The sequence below is a fragment of the Psittacula echo genome (assembly GCF_963264785.1).
Source record: "Psittacula echo genome assembly, chromosome: 1".
NCBI classification, from domain to species: domain Eukaryota; kingdom Metazoa; phylum Chordata; class Aves; order Psittaciformes; family Psittacidae; genus Psittacula; species Psittacula echo.
In genome coordinates, this window is record NC_137735.1 from 146,779,542 (window position 1) to 146,793,894 (window position 14,353).

Sequence of the window (14,353 nt, forward strand, 5' to 3'; positions counted from 1 at the left end):
TCATGGGGATGTTGAGGTAAAGTATTTTGTAGGATGTAACACTACAAAAGCAGAGATGGGGTAATGGCCAAGAAGTGCTTCTGCTCACCTCCTCCCAGTTACCTGGGTCTGAACTGAGTACTGGGTGTTCACTGTGTTCCCCTTTCAATTCTGTTACTTTGTGTGCATCAATCAGAAAGTACCAAGACATGAATGTAGTCAGTAGTAGCCAAGGAATTGCTGCTTTTCTTGAACACAGGGTTTACATGGAAGTGAAAGTAACCAGAAAACATTGACCACAGTGCAGGGAAGGCTATAGAAAGCAAAAGGTACAAAGTACAATTGCAAGTTTGGATGTACTGAAATTATGTTTTCCGAGATAAAATTATTGGTAGTGGTAAAGAATTAAAAAATCACAATTGACACATTTTCATATTATCTTAGACAGTTATGGTGACTACAGTTTTTAGGTGGAGAGTGTAGGAAAAACAAGCTTTATTTTAGAGACAGATCAAGGGAAGCTCAAAAGCCTCAAAATACCATGTATTTTTCTGTCATATTTATGTATCAACTTGCACAAACTGATAGGACTAAACTGTATATAATTCAAAAATTTATGGCTAAATTATTACTTACCTTTGGTTTTAATGCACTTCAATGTTCGTATTTTGTAATTAAATTCATAGAATTCTTTGTGCCAGAGGAACTTGTGAAATTTAATGCAAGATTTAGTCTGAAAAGAATCAGTGTTTGACCGATTTCCGTAATACCTTCAGTTCTACCTGAAGAAGGTATGAGGAAGATTTTATTATTCTATCTTTTGTATTTGAAGTAGAAATGGGCATAGAATCATACAAATATAAAATCAGCTAGGTTGGAAAAGACCTTTAAGATCATCAAGTCCAACGATTACCTGAGGACTGCCAAGAACACCACTAAATCATATCACTGAGGGCTTCATTTAATCAATCCATTTTTAAGAAACTGCAAGAACTAGGGTTTATGGATATAACCTTAAATAACTTTATAAGACTTCTGCTTCATTTACATCTACTATGCTGATTTTCTTGGGGGTATGATTTTACTCCTAAGAAGAATCTATACCTGCTTTGTAAGATTTAAATGTGTTCAGTTTCCTAAGAAGTCAATTTTGTTTCCCCCTAGAAAAATGTTTGCATTAAGTTAAGAGTATTTTATTTTTATTCAAGGTATAAAAGCAAGTACTTGAGAGCTAATGTATAAAGTGAAATCCATTTCTTTTTTTTTTTTTTTCTTCTTTATTATATGCATTTTTAGTATTAGGAAGTACAGTCATGACTAGAGAATTTGTCAGCTACTTTTCTTATGTATCTTATTATTCAATTCATACATTATGTAAGCATTTGCAGCCAATACAAGATCACATTGTTTCAGTTTTTAAAGGATACCATATGACACCCCCTCCACATACAGAAAGCAGAAAACCAACTAGGGCTTTGCAAAACAAATGTTATTTAATAATAGTCAAGCCTTGGAAGATGTTGCCATCTTTATAATCCTCTAGGAGGATCAGCAATGCGACTCTTTCATCCTGATGAACTATACAAAAAGAACTTTAAATAACTTGAAAAAATGTAAATATCTTTAAATTGCTGGATGTAGAAAAGAATCAAGGAAACATGTTTCAACATTTTATATATTCTGTTTAGAAAATATCTTCTGTAATCCTGAAATTCTCTTGATATTAAAAGCAAGTATAAGTTATCATTAAAGAAATTAAAACATCAGACTATGATTAATATGCCGCATACCTAGCTGTATTAAGGTTAATTCTTTGCTAGCAATAAATGCTAACACTTCCACTTTCCATTGCCCTGTGGAAAAAATTCTACCTTCCAAACTTAATGTTTCATTATTAACTGAAAATGAAAACTTGTCAAATGCAAGCATTTCATTAAATATTTGACATCTCTAATCAAGTGATATGTGTAAATGACAATAAATGATACTCTGTTTTCACAACCTCTTCTGTTTCCTATATTCTGAAGTCCAAAACTCACTAAGAGTTTTTTTAAGCTGTGGTCAAATCATTCCTGTTATCCATTAATTCCTTTTGTACAGAAGAAAGTCATAGAAAGGAAGGAGTAAGAGTTCCTTTTTGTATATCAAAGGTTGTATTTTTTGCATTTATTGGTGCCTTGTTCCACATAAGATAATTCCTTGTATAAAAGAATGCTTAAAATTACAGGAACAAAATCCAGCTACCTTAGAGCTGGATCAAAACAAACACATCAAGAACTCCTGAAAAGAAACTAGACATGATTATAGTAGGACAGCTAGGGTCTGACTGATCTTTACAGCAATTATGACAAATGGAGAAAATGGGACAGTTGCTCTTGCATGTGCTCAGCTGCAGCACTCCAAAGGCCAACCTACAGATCTCTTAACTGATCTGAATGTGCAGTATCTTCTTGTTGATGCTGTATAGCAGTTTAGGATCATTCATGTAGATCATTTAGTAGAAACTTGCTATTCTGTACTATCCATGAGGCGCATTTAAGTATGGCAGTGAAATCAAACTACTATCGTACCTGTCCAACTTCTAAAATATATAACAGAATATATACTAGAATACTAGCCAATTCCTTCATTTCTAAGTAAATCAACTTAGTACTGCACTTTTGTAGTATTGGGCGGCTCCAAAACAAAAGTGAAGAGAGTCTTGTGTCAGCAATGATCAAGAAAAAGAGACTGCTCTTCAGTTCCACTATTCTGAATAAGCATGCTATAATGCAAAGGACCAAGTATTTAAGGATGCGTGATAATAGAAAAGCCAGAAGTTTCCCAAGAATGTAAATGTACCAGTTAAAAATGGATTCATCTGAGGCACATAAGGGTACAGGAGGCGGTCCCTTTCTTAATAAGGAATATATTAGGAGATCTATCCATACAGTTAGAAAGGCTGCTGAAGAGACAAACACTGTTAATAATTTGTTCATAACAAAAGAATAACAGCAGCACATGAGGGGATTGTCGTGTCTTAATGAAGGAACACAAAGCCAAATGTCATTCTGATCCTACATCACCGCGAGTTCACAGATGATCTCTTTGTGAAAATATTTGCAAAGAAAGGAGAGAGACAGATACTGGAAAACTGAGTTAGGGGAGGAATCATTTGATCTGAGATGTGTAGTTTTCGTCATCTCCCTTTTGGAATGATGTCAGTATCAGAATAGCTCACAAAAGGAAAATAATTTGAGATTTTGCAAAGACCAGTTGTCCTGGGTTCAGCAGTAGCAGTCATTTTTCTCCTTCTTAGTAGGAATTATAACCGTTACAACTTATAACAATTGTCTTAAAAATGCTGTTTAGAGACCATGTACGAAGTATCAAATCCTATTTATTAAGTAGCTAAGGGAGTCAAATACTTAGACCGTACATTGGAATCACAAGACATCAATCCAACAACAGCAAAGTTGAAGACATTTCCAAATGAAACATCCATCTGTGTAAAGGAGCATCACAGAGGAAGCTTGTGTGGACATTTAAATCATCCAAGTGGATCAGACAATGTTGTATAATCAAGAAGTACAAGCAATTTGCCAAATGAAGAAATGCTTTGGGGTTAGTCATGAAAACATAGCATTAGCATTTTCAGTGTATTTGATGATATGGGAATAAATTATGAATTTCATATTTCTTTTAAATGATGTTTGAATCACTCAGGCTTTGAACTGACTACATCAGAGACTGTGAGTAAACCAGAATGGGATTAAGGTCTGGTGTCATAATACATACACACAAGAAATACCACTTCTTATAGGCAGTGGTATTGCATCAATGCCTTATCGTGGCTCAGTTTTGGAATAAGTGGTAGTGTTCTTGTAAAGCAGTTCTTTCATGATAGCCCTGGAGATGCTTGTATCTGTATTTTCAGTTAATCAAATCTTTTAGAAACAAAAAGAAGCTGATGATGTTTTGACATATTTTTTATGATATTTGACAGTTTTCTCAGCAGGTTGGGCAGCTTTATAACTGTCATACCCTTTGCCACATGGAAGAGTGGAATAGCACCACCCTTCCTGCATGTTCTCCCCTATGCCACACAGAATCATGCAAAACCTAAATAGTATCCTCTTAAATCTGTCCTTTGGCAAAGTACTGGCAGTCTGTCAGTGTGCTATCCCTGGCCTGATGGTTTGACTATATAGGCCAGCCGCTTCCTCTATTCTGCCACTTTCTCTCCACCTTCACCTCTTACTTATTGTCTGATATTTAAACGGTAAAGTCCTGGGGGCATAGATTGTCCCTTTGGCCTGTGCTTCTAAGCATGTAGCACTTCGGAGTCCTGGTCAATGATCAGGAGTCTAAGTGTTCCCAATGTAAGCTGTCACTATCCGTATGGAATGACACTTGAAGGAATGGAATGCATGTCTTGCCACTGTCTTTTGCAAAGGGCAGGTGCACCTTCATCTTTATCCAACCAGTTCCAGCCCCTTCTGTATCAGGAGTCATAGTTCTTACCCTATTACTTCTTGTCTTTAAATCTTTTTAATCCCTACAATACTAGATTTCTAGTCTCTACCTACTCTTCTTTCCTACCTGCCTAAGTTAGTTTGAATTGCTTCCATGATGCTTAAACTCCAGCGGGGATGTCACTGAGAGCCACAAAAGGGAGGAGGTCACCACTTTGCAAGGGCAGTTCCTGTAGTTCACTTTAGCAGAGAATAAATGCTACAGAAAACATGCATTTGCTTCTGGCCTGGGACAGGGCAGAGATGATGCCTAGTGATATGATTATCATCAGGAATTACATGAGCTTGTGCCATGAACATGGATCTCTCAGTAGTCTTAATTCACTCAACTCTACTGAGTCACTGAGGATTTGATGATGTTTATAGCCTTTGCAGCTGAACTAAAATTGGAAGTTTCTTGCAAAGGAATATTCAGGATGCTATTCTGCCAAAATAAATAGATGCAAAAGGCATATTCAGGATGCTATTCTGCCAAAGTATCTTTGCCTAAAAGAACACCCAAACAAATTGCTAAAAGTCCTGCAATACCTTTTGTAAGTTTTAACTATGGTTTTAAAATGCATATATTTGTCCTACACTGGCCAACAGTTTCTGAAAGATTAAATAAATCAAGTTTGAGTTAGAGGCAACTTGAAAACAAGAGAACAAATTCCATTAAGGGAAGAAAATTAGTTGTGAAAAAGCAGAAGTACTACTGTTTCAGGGTTCTCCCCAAATATCTTCCCAATATTACCAAAGATTGCAAAACTGTAGAGAATAAAATGAAATTGTATTTATTCTTAACTCTATGTCACAATATGTCACTCTTTATGTCTTTTGCATTTACATGTAGCTTGAACAGGACATCTAAAACTCATTTATATAGGAATTTGAAAAATAAAATCACTAGCAATTTTTTAAAGAGGTGTAAAATAATTTTTAAATCACAGTCATATAAAATCTATGAATTTCTGTTGATCTTTGATCTAGTTATTTTTAAAAAATCAGTTTTGTTTCAAAAAGATTTACCAGTTGTCTTGCATGTATATTATAACATTAAAATAGATGCAACATATTACCCTAGATCTATTTTTCTATTATTTCTTGCTTGCCTACAGCTGGCAAAGCTAAGTTTTTAATTGTTTTTCTGTTGCTAAAATATATTTGATAATAGATCTTCTGTTACTATTTGACAATGTTCTTTGTATTGTTTGACTCTCTTAAAAAGATGGTCATCAGTCATGGATCTTTCTGTAGAATAAAATCTAGCAACCATTTATGTTTTTAAATAGATATTTTTGTTTATTTTGCCCAAATTATGTAATAGCAGATTCTGCTTTCACAAGCTGAATTGTGTTCAGTAGGTCACCTTACACATTCTGATCATCTAGATGACATTATTAAAATGCTGAATCTGTCTCATTTGCATCCAGTCTCCTGATTTCAAGATACTTGCCAGTACTTACACAGATTTTTTTTTCAAAAAGGGGAATCTTTTATAATTTTGTGGTTAACCAGAGAAAAAATCAAGCCAGTTAATTTAAGAAAGATTCAACTGTGTATAATTTGTACATGAGACCAGTGACAGAAAGAAATATTAGTCCTTTATCTTTTCTGAACCTTTCTGATTGTAAATAATGGCTAGACAAATCAGATATTCGTATAAGAAGGAAAACTTACAAGAAATGTAGAACCCAGCCTCACATTAATCATATGAGGCTTGGAAAACTTTTGTCTGTGTGTGGATCATTTTGGAGACTGTAGATAACTTCACATTGTAGTTTAGTACTTTCAGTAATGTAGTTGTGTTCGTATCAGTTGTCTATCTTTGAATTCATGTGTTTAAATACATTTAAACTGCACTAATTAAGACAGCATTTCATGTACCTATGTCGAAAATACGAGCTAAGTTTGTCATTAATGATAGGATAGTCCAATGCTTATGGAAATATTGTTCATCTGTGTAATCACATATGCTCCTGATCCTTAAACCATTAAAAATATATGCTGTTGTTTCACTGGGATGATGGTCTCATACCTTACACCATCGATGTGTTGTCATATTGTTTATTTGCTACATCCACCTTGGTGAAATCTGTCACATGGATGTGACTCTTGCTTTGACAATGCAAAGCCAAGTGATATGAATTAGTTTCTGCATCTTTCCAGGATGTGATGCTGCAGATCCTTCAGCTTGAATTAAATAATTCTCCCATCTACAAATACAGCTGAAAGTTGGACTTGACATGGATCAATATGATCTGGGGCTAAATTTCTAAATGTGACTGATTATGTTAGCATCATGCCCACAGATCAATATTGAGTTTTATTATGATCCTGACTCTATAATTGGGTTTAATCAATAAACTTTTGTCTCCTTTTCTTTAGAAATTTTAGGTTTGTACTATGCAGGTTTTCAAAATTGCATTTAGGATACACTTGGATCCATACTTTTCTGGTAATGAATATAAAAAGACATAGGTTTGAATTTAAAGGAACAAAGAGCTAAGACCCTATTGAAAGGGGAAGTCAATTTTTAAGTTGATAGGACTGTTCACCCCAGTACAGTCTATAGAATCCAAGACAGCTAATGTGCTAATACATAACTAGTCCTTTTGGGCACTGTAAGGCTTTTTCTGTCCATACTTGCTAGATAATTCACATTGAGGACTTTGACAAAACATAGCATTAATGAAAGCAATCGCTAGAGATTCTCTTTTGATAAACCCGCGGGGTTTAAAGGCGTTGAAAGATGCAATCTGTGAAGAACAATAAATTTGGGCCTTTGATTGAAGTGCCATTTGGGATGGTATGTTTTCTTGATGTATTTACACAAAAATGCTGCTCCCTTTTTCACTACTCTTTGCTGGAAGGTTGAAGGAGCTTTTTGCCATTACTACATTAAGGTTTGTCTCATTAAAAGCTGAGTACAAAAAGAAGGCTGGAAATGACCTAGCTCAAGCCAGTGTGTTCATTTCTGCTCCAGTTTGCCATTTGAGAAGTAGGCTTCAAGCCATGGTGAATATTTCTATGCGTGGCACTTTGATCTGCAGTAAAGATGCTCTTTCTTATCTGAAGAAATGAATGCATAAACCTTTTCTGGTTTGGTTTGGTGTTTTGTTGGGTTTTTTGGGTTGTTTTTTTGTTTTTTGTGTTTTTTTGCAGTAGAGGGAGGGATATCTATTTGCTTATTTTGCTGAAATTAGAAAGCCATAAAAAACCAGGAAGTTACAGAACACTTTTTTTTTTTTTTTTTTTTTTTTTTTTTTGTACTCATAACATTGTTTTGTAAATTGTAACATTTGAAGATCATGGTGTAAGAATTATTTTAATATACTATGTTGTATTTTCCCGTAACTTTTCTAAATATGGTTTAATCTGTCAGTGGGTAGCAATCATTTTTTTCAGTGTTATGTTCCATAGATTGGTATGATAGAAAAACAGCTCAGTAATATTATTTTCAGATTAAAAACTAAGATTCTTTAATAAGTCACCTGCATCTACTTATGTGACTTACATTCTTTGAGATACTTTCAAGAAAGTTTGTATATTAAGACATATGCCATATGTACACTTGTGCTTGTACATCTGCACACACACTCAAATGTGTTGTTCTGCACATTTTTCTTTTGTATGAACAGATGCAGACCGTGGCCAGAAGCATGGCATGGATGAGTTTATTTCTGCTAATCCCTGCAAATTTGACCATGCTTCCCTCTTTAGACTGCTTCAGAGGCAGACCTTGGATCACAGATTGAATGACTCCTATTCTTGTTTGGTGAGTACTGTCTGAAAGACGGGTATAAAGAAGTGAGACATAGTTGTTATAAAGTAGTCCTTTCTTACTAGTTCACTCGATAGCTGCAGTCATAGTTGGAATAAAGGGTCCAATCGATTGGTTTCAAATTTGAAAATTATACACTTGCAAGCTGCTGCTGTGCCACTCAATAGAAAACAAAGAGACCCAAACTGTCTGATTGTATCAGCTGAAATTTATCATGTCCTATGTGGAGGTTTGAATAAAAACAGGAGGTTTCGATAATGGTAAGAGCTCCTGTCGTAGGATTTACTGACACCTGTACAGGCATTTTAAGGTACAAATGTAGTTGCCCCATGTCAGGCATTTTCACCTGTCTTGTCATTCTTCATTCCAGTGTGGTATGAAGAAGGAAAAGTGCCAAAAGAAAGGAAGCAGAACCACAGTCAGTATAGATGTATGGGCATATATGTATTATCTGAATTGCAAGGAATAAATGGGAGTAAAATTACTAAAGCAAAAAAAGAAAAATTATCAAAATAACTGGCTTTCACATTCAAAGACAGCTATAAAAGCTAAGATACTGGCATAACATGCTTCTTTATTTGTAGCTGCAGTTCAGTTTCCCTTTTCTACAAAACATTTTGTAGTCTGTGCTTTGTAGTCTGGAAGTTGAGGGTGGGCTGCTTCAAGTTTTGTTTTCAGTAGGGAAAACCAGCAGCAATCTTGTGGAACTGTGTGAGATTATACACACTTGTTAATCAGGTTTGTGTGGGTCAGACCTCATAACTTCCTGGGGCTTTATTTTTCACCTGATATCGTGTCTGAAATAGTGGTCTCTCACTAAGGACCTAAAATACGTCATAGCACATATTTTTTTCCACTTTGCTATCCAACAGCAACAAAAAAAAAAGGGTAACTTTTTTTTACTAGTATTTTCCATTGATCTGACTAGTCATGTAATACAAAGGTAATGATGGGAGGTTTAGATTTGTTTGCAAGGATAAAAAAGGTGGGGAAAAATGATTATTTGATGACAGTTGCTTCCTTTTTAAAATACTACCAGATAAGTATGTATAGAAAAGTTAAAGGACTCATTTTCTGTCTCTGGCTTGCACACTGAATCAAAGAAGAGGCCCGAAGGTACATCTGTACAAAGTAATTGGCACTCAAAGAGAAAATGGTTAGCTTTCTAACAGTGCATTGGGGTCAAAATCTTTTTTTATAATAATAATATAGTAAGACACTTAATATAACCTTGAAATCAGGAACTTTTAGAAGAGGTTAGGTGAAATACACAGTGCTATAGCAACCATAAAGCAGGCACATTTCTTATTGTTCTTTTTAAAATTCAGCTTTTAATAAGTAGAATGGGCGATCATTTTTTTGTTAAATTGCATATTTAACTAGATTTTTTAAATTAAAAAATTGGAAATGTCAAGGTGGCAATAGAATACCTGAACAAATAACTGTGATTTTTTTTCCTAAACAGCTCATTTCCTATAATTTTTAGAAACAATTCATCCCTTATTTAAATAAATATAGGGTAACCACACATAGAACTTGTAAAAAGAAAACCAGAAATGTCTAAGAATTAATACTAAAAACCACAGTTCTGTATTAAAACACTATATGACCTAAACTTCTTTAATGTTACATTCTGCTCAGTATTGTGGAGCTTCTTTTTTTGTTGGGTTGGTTCGGGGGTTTTTTTTGTTTGTTTTTTGCAAGTATACAATGAAAAATATGCAGTTATCTAATACTCTGTGGCATATAATTATTGTGTGTTTGTGAAACTTACGCATGGTATGGTGTTGAACAAGGGCAAGGAAGGCTCATATTTGTATGAAAATAGCTACACTAAAATAGATCCCTAACAGTGACTGAAGCTAAAGTAATGAGTTCTTTAAAAATTTGTATTCTTGTCACAATTTTCTTCTATGAGAATGTACAGAAATTTTAATAATTCTTTCCTTTTGTACTGCTAGATATTGACATGCAGCATTTTGTCATGTTTTCCATAAAAATGTACAGAGACATAAGTGACAATGATGATTTATTAGAAGAATATAAATCAAAATAACCACTGTTTATTTTATCTAGGGCTAGGATACATGTTGTTGCAGGAATTCAGTTAAAATACTTTCTTCTTTCAATAGAACATTTTGTAGCAAACACTGTGTAAACTGCATGAGCCATTACAGCATGACCAGATATTAGTTTAAAACACTGAGGACTGTTCTGGGTGCTGTAATAAAGCCAAGTTTTCTCTAGAAACAGCTAAAGCTCTTTAAAGGCAGTAGAAGCACTGACTTAAAAGAAATTAATCAGGATTAAATAAACAGATTTTTGAAGTAACTTTAAGGTGGTTTTGTTTGCAAGTAAGAGTTGAGGGAGAATGTAGAATTTAAATTTCTCATGCAAGTCTGTTGGTAAAGTTAAAACATAGATTTTTGAAAACTGGTGTGGATATATTTTTAAGGATTGCTTAATAGTATTTTTTCTCATATTTTGTATAAATGTTAAACATCTGAGCTCGTAGAAATATTCACAAGTAGTAGGGAAATATTGGTCTTCAGCTGCTAAACTGATGTTATAAATTCATGACTTGCAAAATCATTTTGCTTATCCAGGTTATTTGTATATTTTAGTTCAAGTGTTCCTCAATCTCTCTTAACCATTTTGCAGGGATGATGAGAGGGGAGTCTCACCACAGTTAAGAAAAAAGCTTAGTTAGAGCAGCTATGCAGTAGCTGTGGTTTCCCAAGGCTTGTTTTTCTCACTGCTGCTGTTTGAATGCTGATTGTGCTGGGTTTTTTTCATACTGGGAGGAGAGGTAATCAACGCTCTTCTGTTTTACATTTCTACATCAAAAATCAATTACTGTTTTTTTGCGCCGTGGATTCACTCAAGAACTATTTTGGTAGTGGAAAGGAGTATGTACTGTGTTCATGTCTGTGACATTATGCTATTCTGGTCTCATCAGACTTTGCCCAAGCAAGCCCTCAGTATACCCCTGAATATATAATTATTATTCATGATCAAATCATACTCATGTTACTTTGATGGTTTTTAGCAAACTAGTTAACTTTCTGTCTCTTTACTAGTAGAAGTTCTTTAAAGTGTATGCATGTTACATAAGAAACAGGGTAAATGGTCAAATTGTGGTTCTCTCACATTAAATTGGGAAAACTGACCACCCAGGAACTGTTTTAATGTCCATGATAATGTTCCTCAGCATTACCCAAATGTTATCTTGTAGCTTACAATTAATCACTTTAAAAATTTAATTATTTTATAGTGTTAGTTTATTTTGTATCAGGTTTTGAATCTGTAGCAGACTTTGGATGTATTGGTGTGGTTTTATAAACTTGTTTTCCATAATAGTGCCAACTCAGCACTGCAAAGCTTCCTGACATTTATTCCTTTCAGCAAGAGGGCTATTATTGGATCTAGCTTCCAGTGCCATCAGCATTAGTCAGATATAAATCATTCTAGAATAAAAAGTTTAAGTAATGCATATAAAAATATATGTTTCTGTTCTTTGCTTGATTTAAAAGCTGTAAGTGGGAAAATCTCAAAATGTTGAGGGGCTTTTTGCCTTTCTTTTTCAGGGTTGGTTTAGCCCAGGTCAAGTCTTCGTGTTAGATGAATACTGTGCTCGCTACGGAGTGAGAGGCTGTCACCGCCATCTTTGCTATCTCAGTGAATTGATTGAACATTCAGAAAATGGTTCTGTCATTGATCCAACTTTGCTCCACTACAGTTTTGCATTTTGTGCTTCTCATGTTCATGGTAACAGGTAATTTAATGGGATATTTTTAAATTCATAGCTTTAGGAGCAAGCAAAAGTATTTATAGACTCTTTCATTCACCAGGTAGGGAAGTTCACACAACAGAAATCAGTCCATGAAAGTTTCTTCAGGGGTATTGGAGGTTTTATAGAGATAACTATTAAAAAATAAAGAAAAAAAATCTCCTTTCAGTTTGTACTGCCTTAACGCAGTGCATTTTCTTGGGCGTTGTACAGACAGGCTGATTAAGGCTAAAGGATATCATCCTGTTAAAATTGCTCATTACCTTCTGACCGACGCCCAGCCCATCCCAAAACAAGTCCCCCTCAGTTTACATACTGGGCATGACGTGCTGTGATACGGAATACCGCTTTGGTTAGTTTGTCTCAGCTGTCCTGGCTGTGCTCCCTCCCTGCTTCTTGTTCCCCTCCTCAGTGGCAGGGCATAAGACTGAAAAGTCCTTGATCAGGATAAGCTCTGCTCAGCAACAACTAAAATATTAGTACTTTATCTAGTCAGGTGTTTACCCAGTTTGAACCTGTCTTATTTCAGTGTAGTTATATCTGTTGTCTCTTGTCATCCCCTCAGTAGCAGCTGGGGACTGTCATTCAGACCGCTAGACACCACTTAATCTCCAGGCTGAACAAGCGCAGCTCCCTCAGCTTCTTCTCAAATGAGTGCTCTGGCCTCTGACTGTCATGGCGGCCATTCACTGGACTTGCTTCAGTTTAGGGCAGGCAATCTATAAAATTAAGGACCACATGCACTTATATCCTGCTGTACACACTTAACCTGTAGAAGAAATATATTTTAAAAAATTAAAAGTAACAGGAGAAAATGCAATAGATCTCCTCATCTCAAGTGGTCCAATCCTGCCACTAGAGGAAAATCTACTCATAGTCCCAAAAAGTAATTACTATGATGTTGTCAGTAAATCCCCAAAACTGAATCCTGGTAGGAATCAGGGGAGAGAGAGGTTTTCTTCCCAATATGTATGCCTAGCTTGCTTTGCAACCAGTCACAGAGGCCGTTTTACTTGTCCTTAAGCTAGTCAAGAAGGGACAATCCTTAAAAAGGATACAGTTTACTTCACAGGCTCTGACAAAGCCTCATCTGTGAGAACCCCAGCTGGGTATTTGTGACCTGAGTGATTTGCAGGAGATTAACATTATGTAATTTTTTTATAATAATATCCAAAATTAAAATGTTTTTGAATGTCCCTGAAATACTTTCAAGAATCTTAACATTCATACTGGTAAGTTAGGAGATTTTCTGGCATCTACATGGTAACCTGTTCTCCATAAAAGCATGCTGCTTTTGTCAATTTCTGAAGAACCTGACACATTCATATCTTCTATTAAGTCTAAGTCTTTGTTGTTTGTAGCCTTTTTATTACTGGCTTCAACCTAACAAGACAAATATACAGTGATAATTGCTCAAACTTATTTCAAGAATTCAAAAGAAAGGTAGATACATTTCTTTTTATTTCATAATTTAAGTGAAGGACAACAGTGCGTGCAGTGCATGAAAATATCTCAGGGAGCACATCATTTACACAGTCGTAAGCACTCTGTATTCTGTCTATTTCTTCTGTACAGATATTCTCTGAATAGCATTATGAGTGTTTTTGGAATAAAAGAAGTGTTGAACAGAGAGTGTCTGACTAGAACTGATATATTGTAAAAAGGAAAAAAAAGAAAACAGGAAGAAAGAAGAAAAGTAAGTCAAGGACAGAAGCAGACACACTCACTGAGGATGACAGACACACATAACGCACATAATATATCCACTCATTCATCTGCTGCAGCACTAAGAAATAGTAAAGAGGAAAAAGGAATTTCACAGACAATGCATGACAGGCCAAAGTTCTAGGCTGATCCCTAGCATTATACATCTTAGTTTTATAAGTCATGCTGAGAGTTAGAAAGACCACAGAACAAAGAGCTTTGTACTCTGGGCATGAAGTATTTAATTTATATTTCACCTTTGCTTCACAGAGGGATCTTAGACCTTACACTAGCCTGAGAAAGATCATCAAAAATGATCTTGAAGTCAGGTGATGGAGAAACATGTGGAAACACAGCTGTATCCATAGTTCAAATTTTCAGTTTCTTTTAGCATGAATTTTAGGGTAGCAGGCAATCTAGTGACACCCGTCAAATGATCAAATAAAGGTGTCACTCACCTTCATTTCTGGAAGTCTGGTGAGCAGAAACCCAGGCACAAATCAGAGCAAATCTAAAAAATATACCAGGGCCATACCAGGACATATGCTGAGCACACCAATGAGTACATCTGATTTGCTAAACAAAACTGGTGAGGAAGCAGTC

The 14,353-nt window shown here is 35.3% G+C and overlaps 1 protein-coding gene across 7 annotated transcripts in view; it reads left to right on the plus strand.

Annotated features, from left to right (window-relative positions):
- Window positions 1-14,353, plus strand: part of CADPS2 (calcium dependent secretion activator 2) — a gene marked incomplete at both ends in the record, with an annotated part of 338,118 nt that overhangs the window by 214,095 nt on the left and 109,670 nt on the right. For all 7 annotated transcript variants that reach the window (XM_080622719.1, XM_080622717.1, XM_080622722.1 and 4 more), the window contains 2 exons: window positions 8,114-8,250; window positions 11,844-12,031. In XM_080622719.1, coding sequence (XP_080478845.1) covers window positions 8,114-8,250; window positions 11,844-12,031 — 325 coding nt within the window. The remainder of the gene's footprint in view (window positions 1-8,113; window positions 8,251-11,843; window positions 12,032-14,353) is intronic.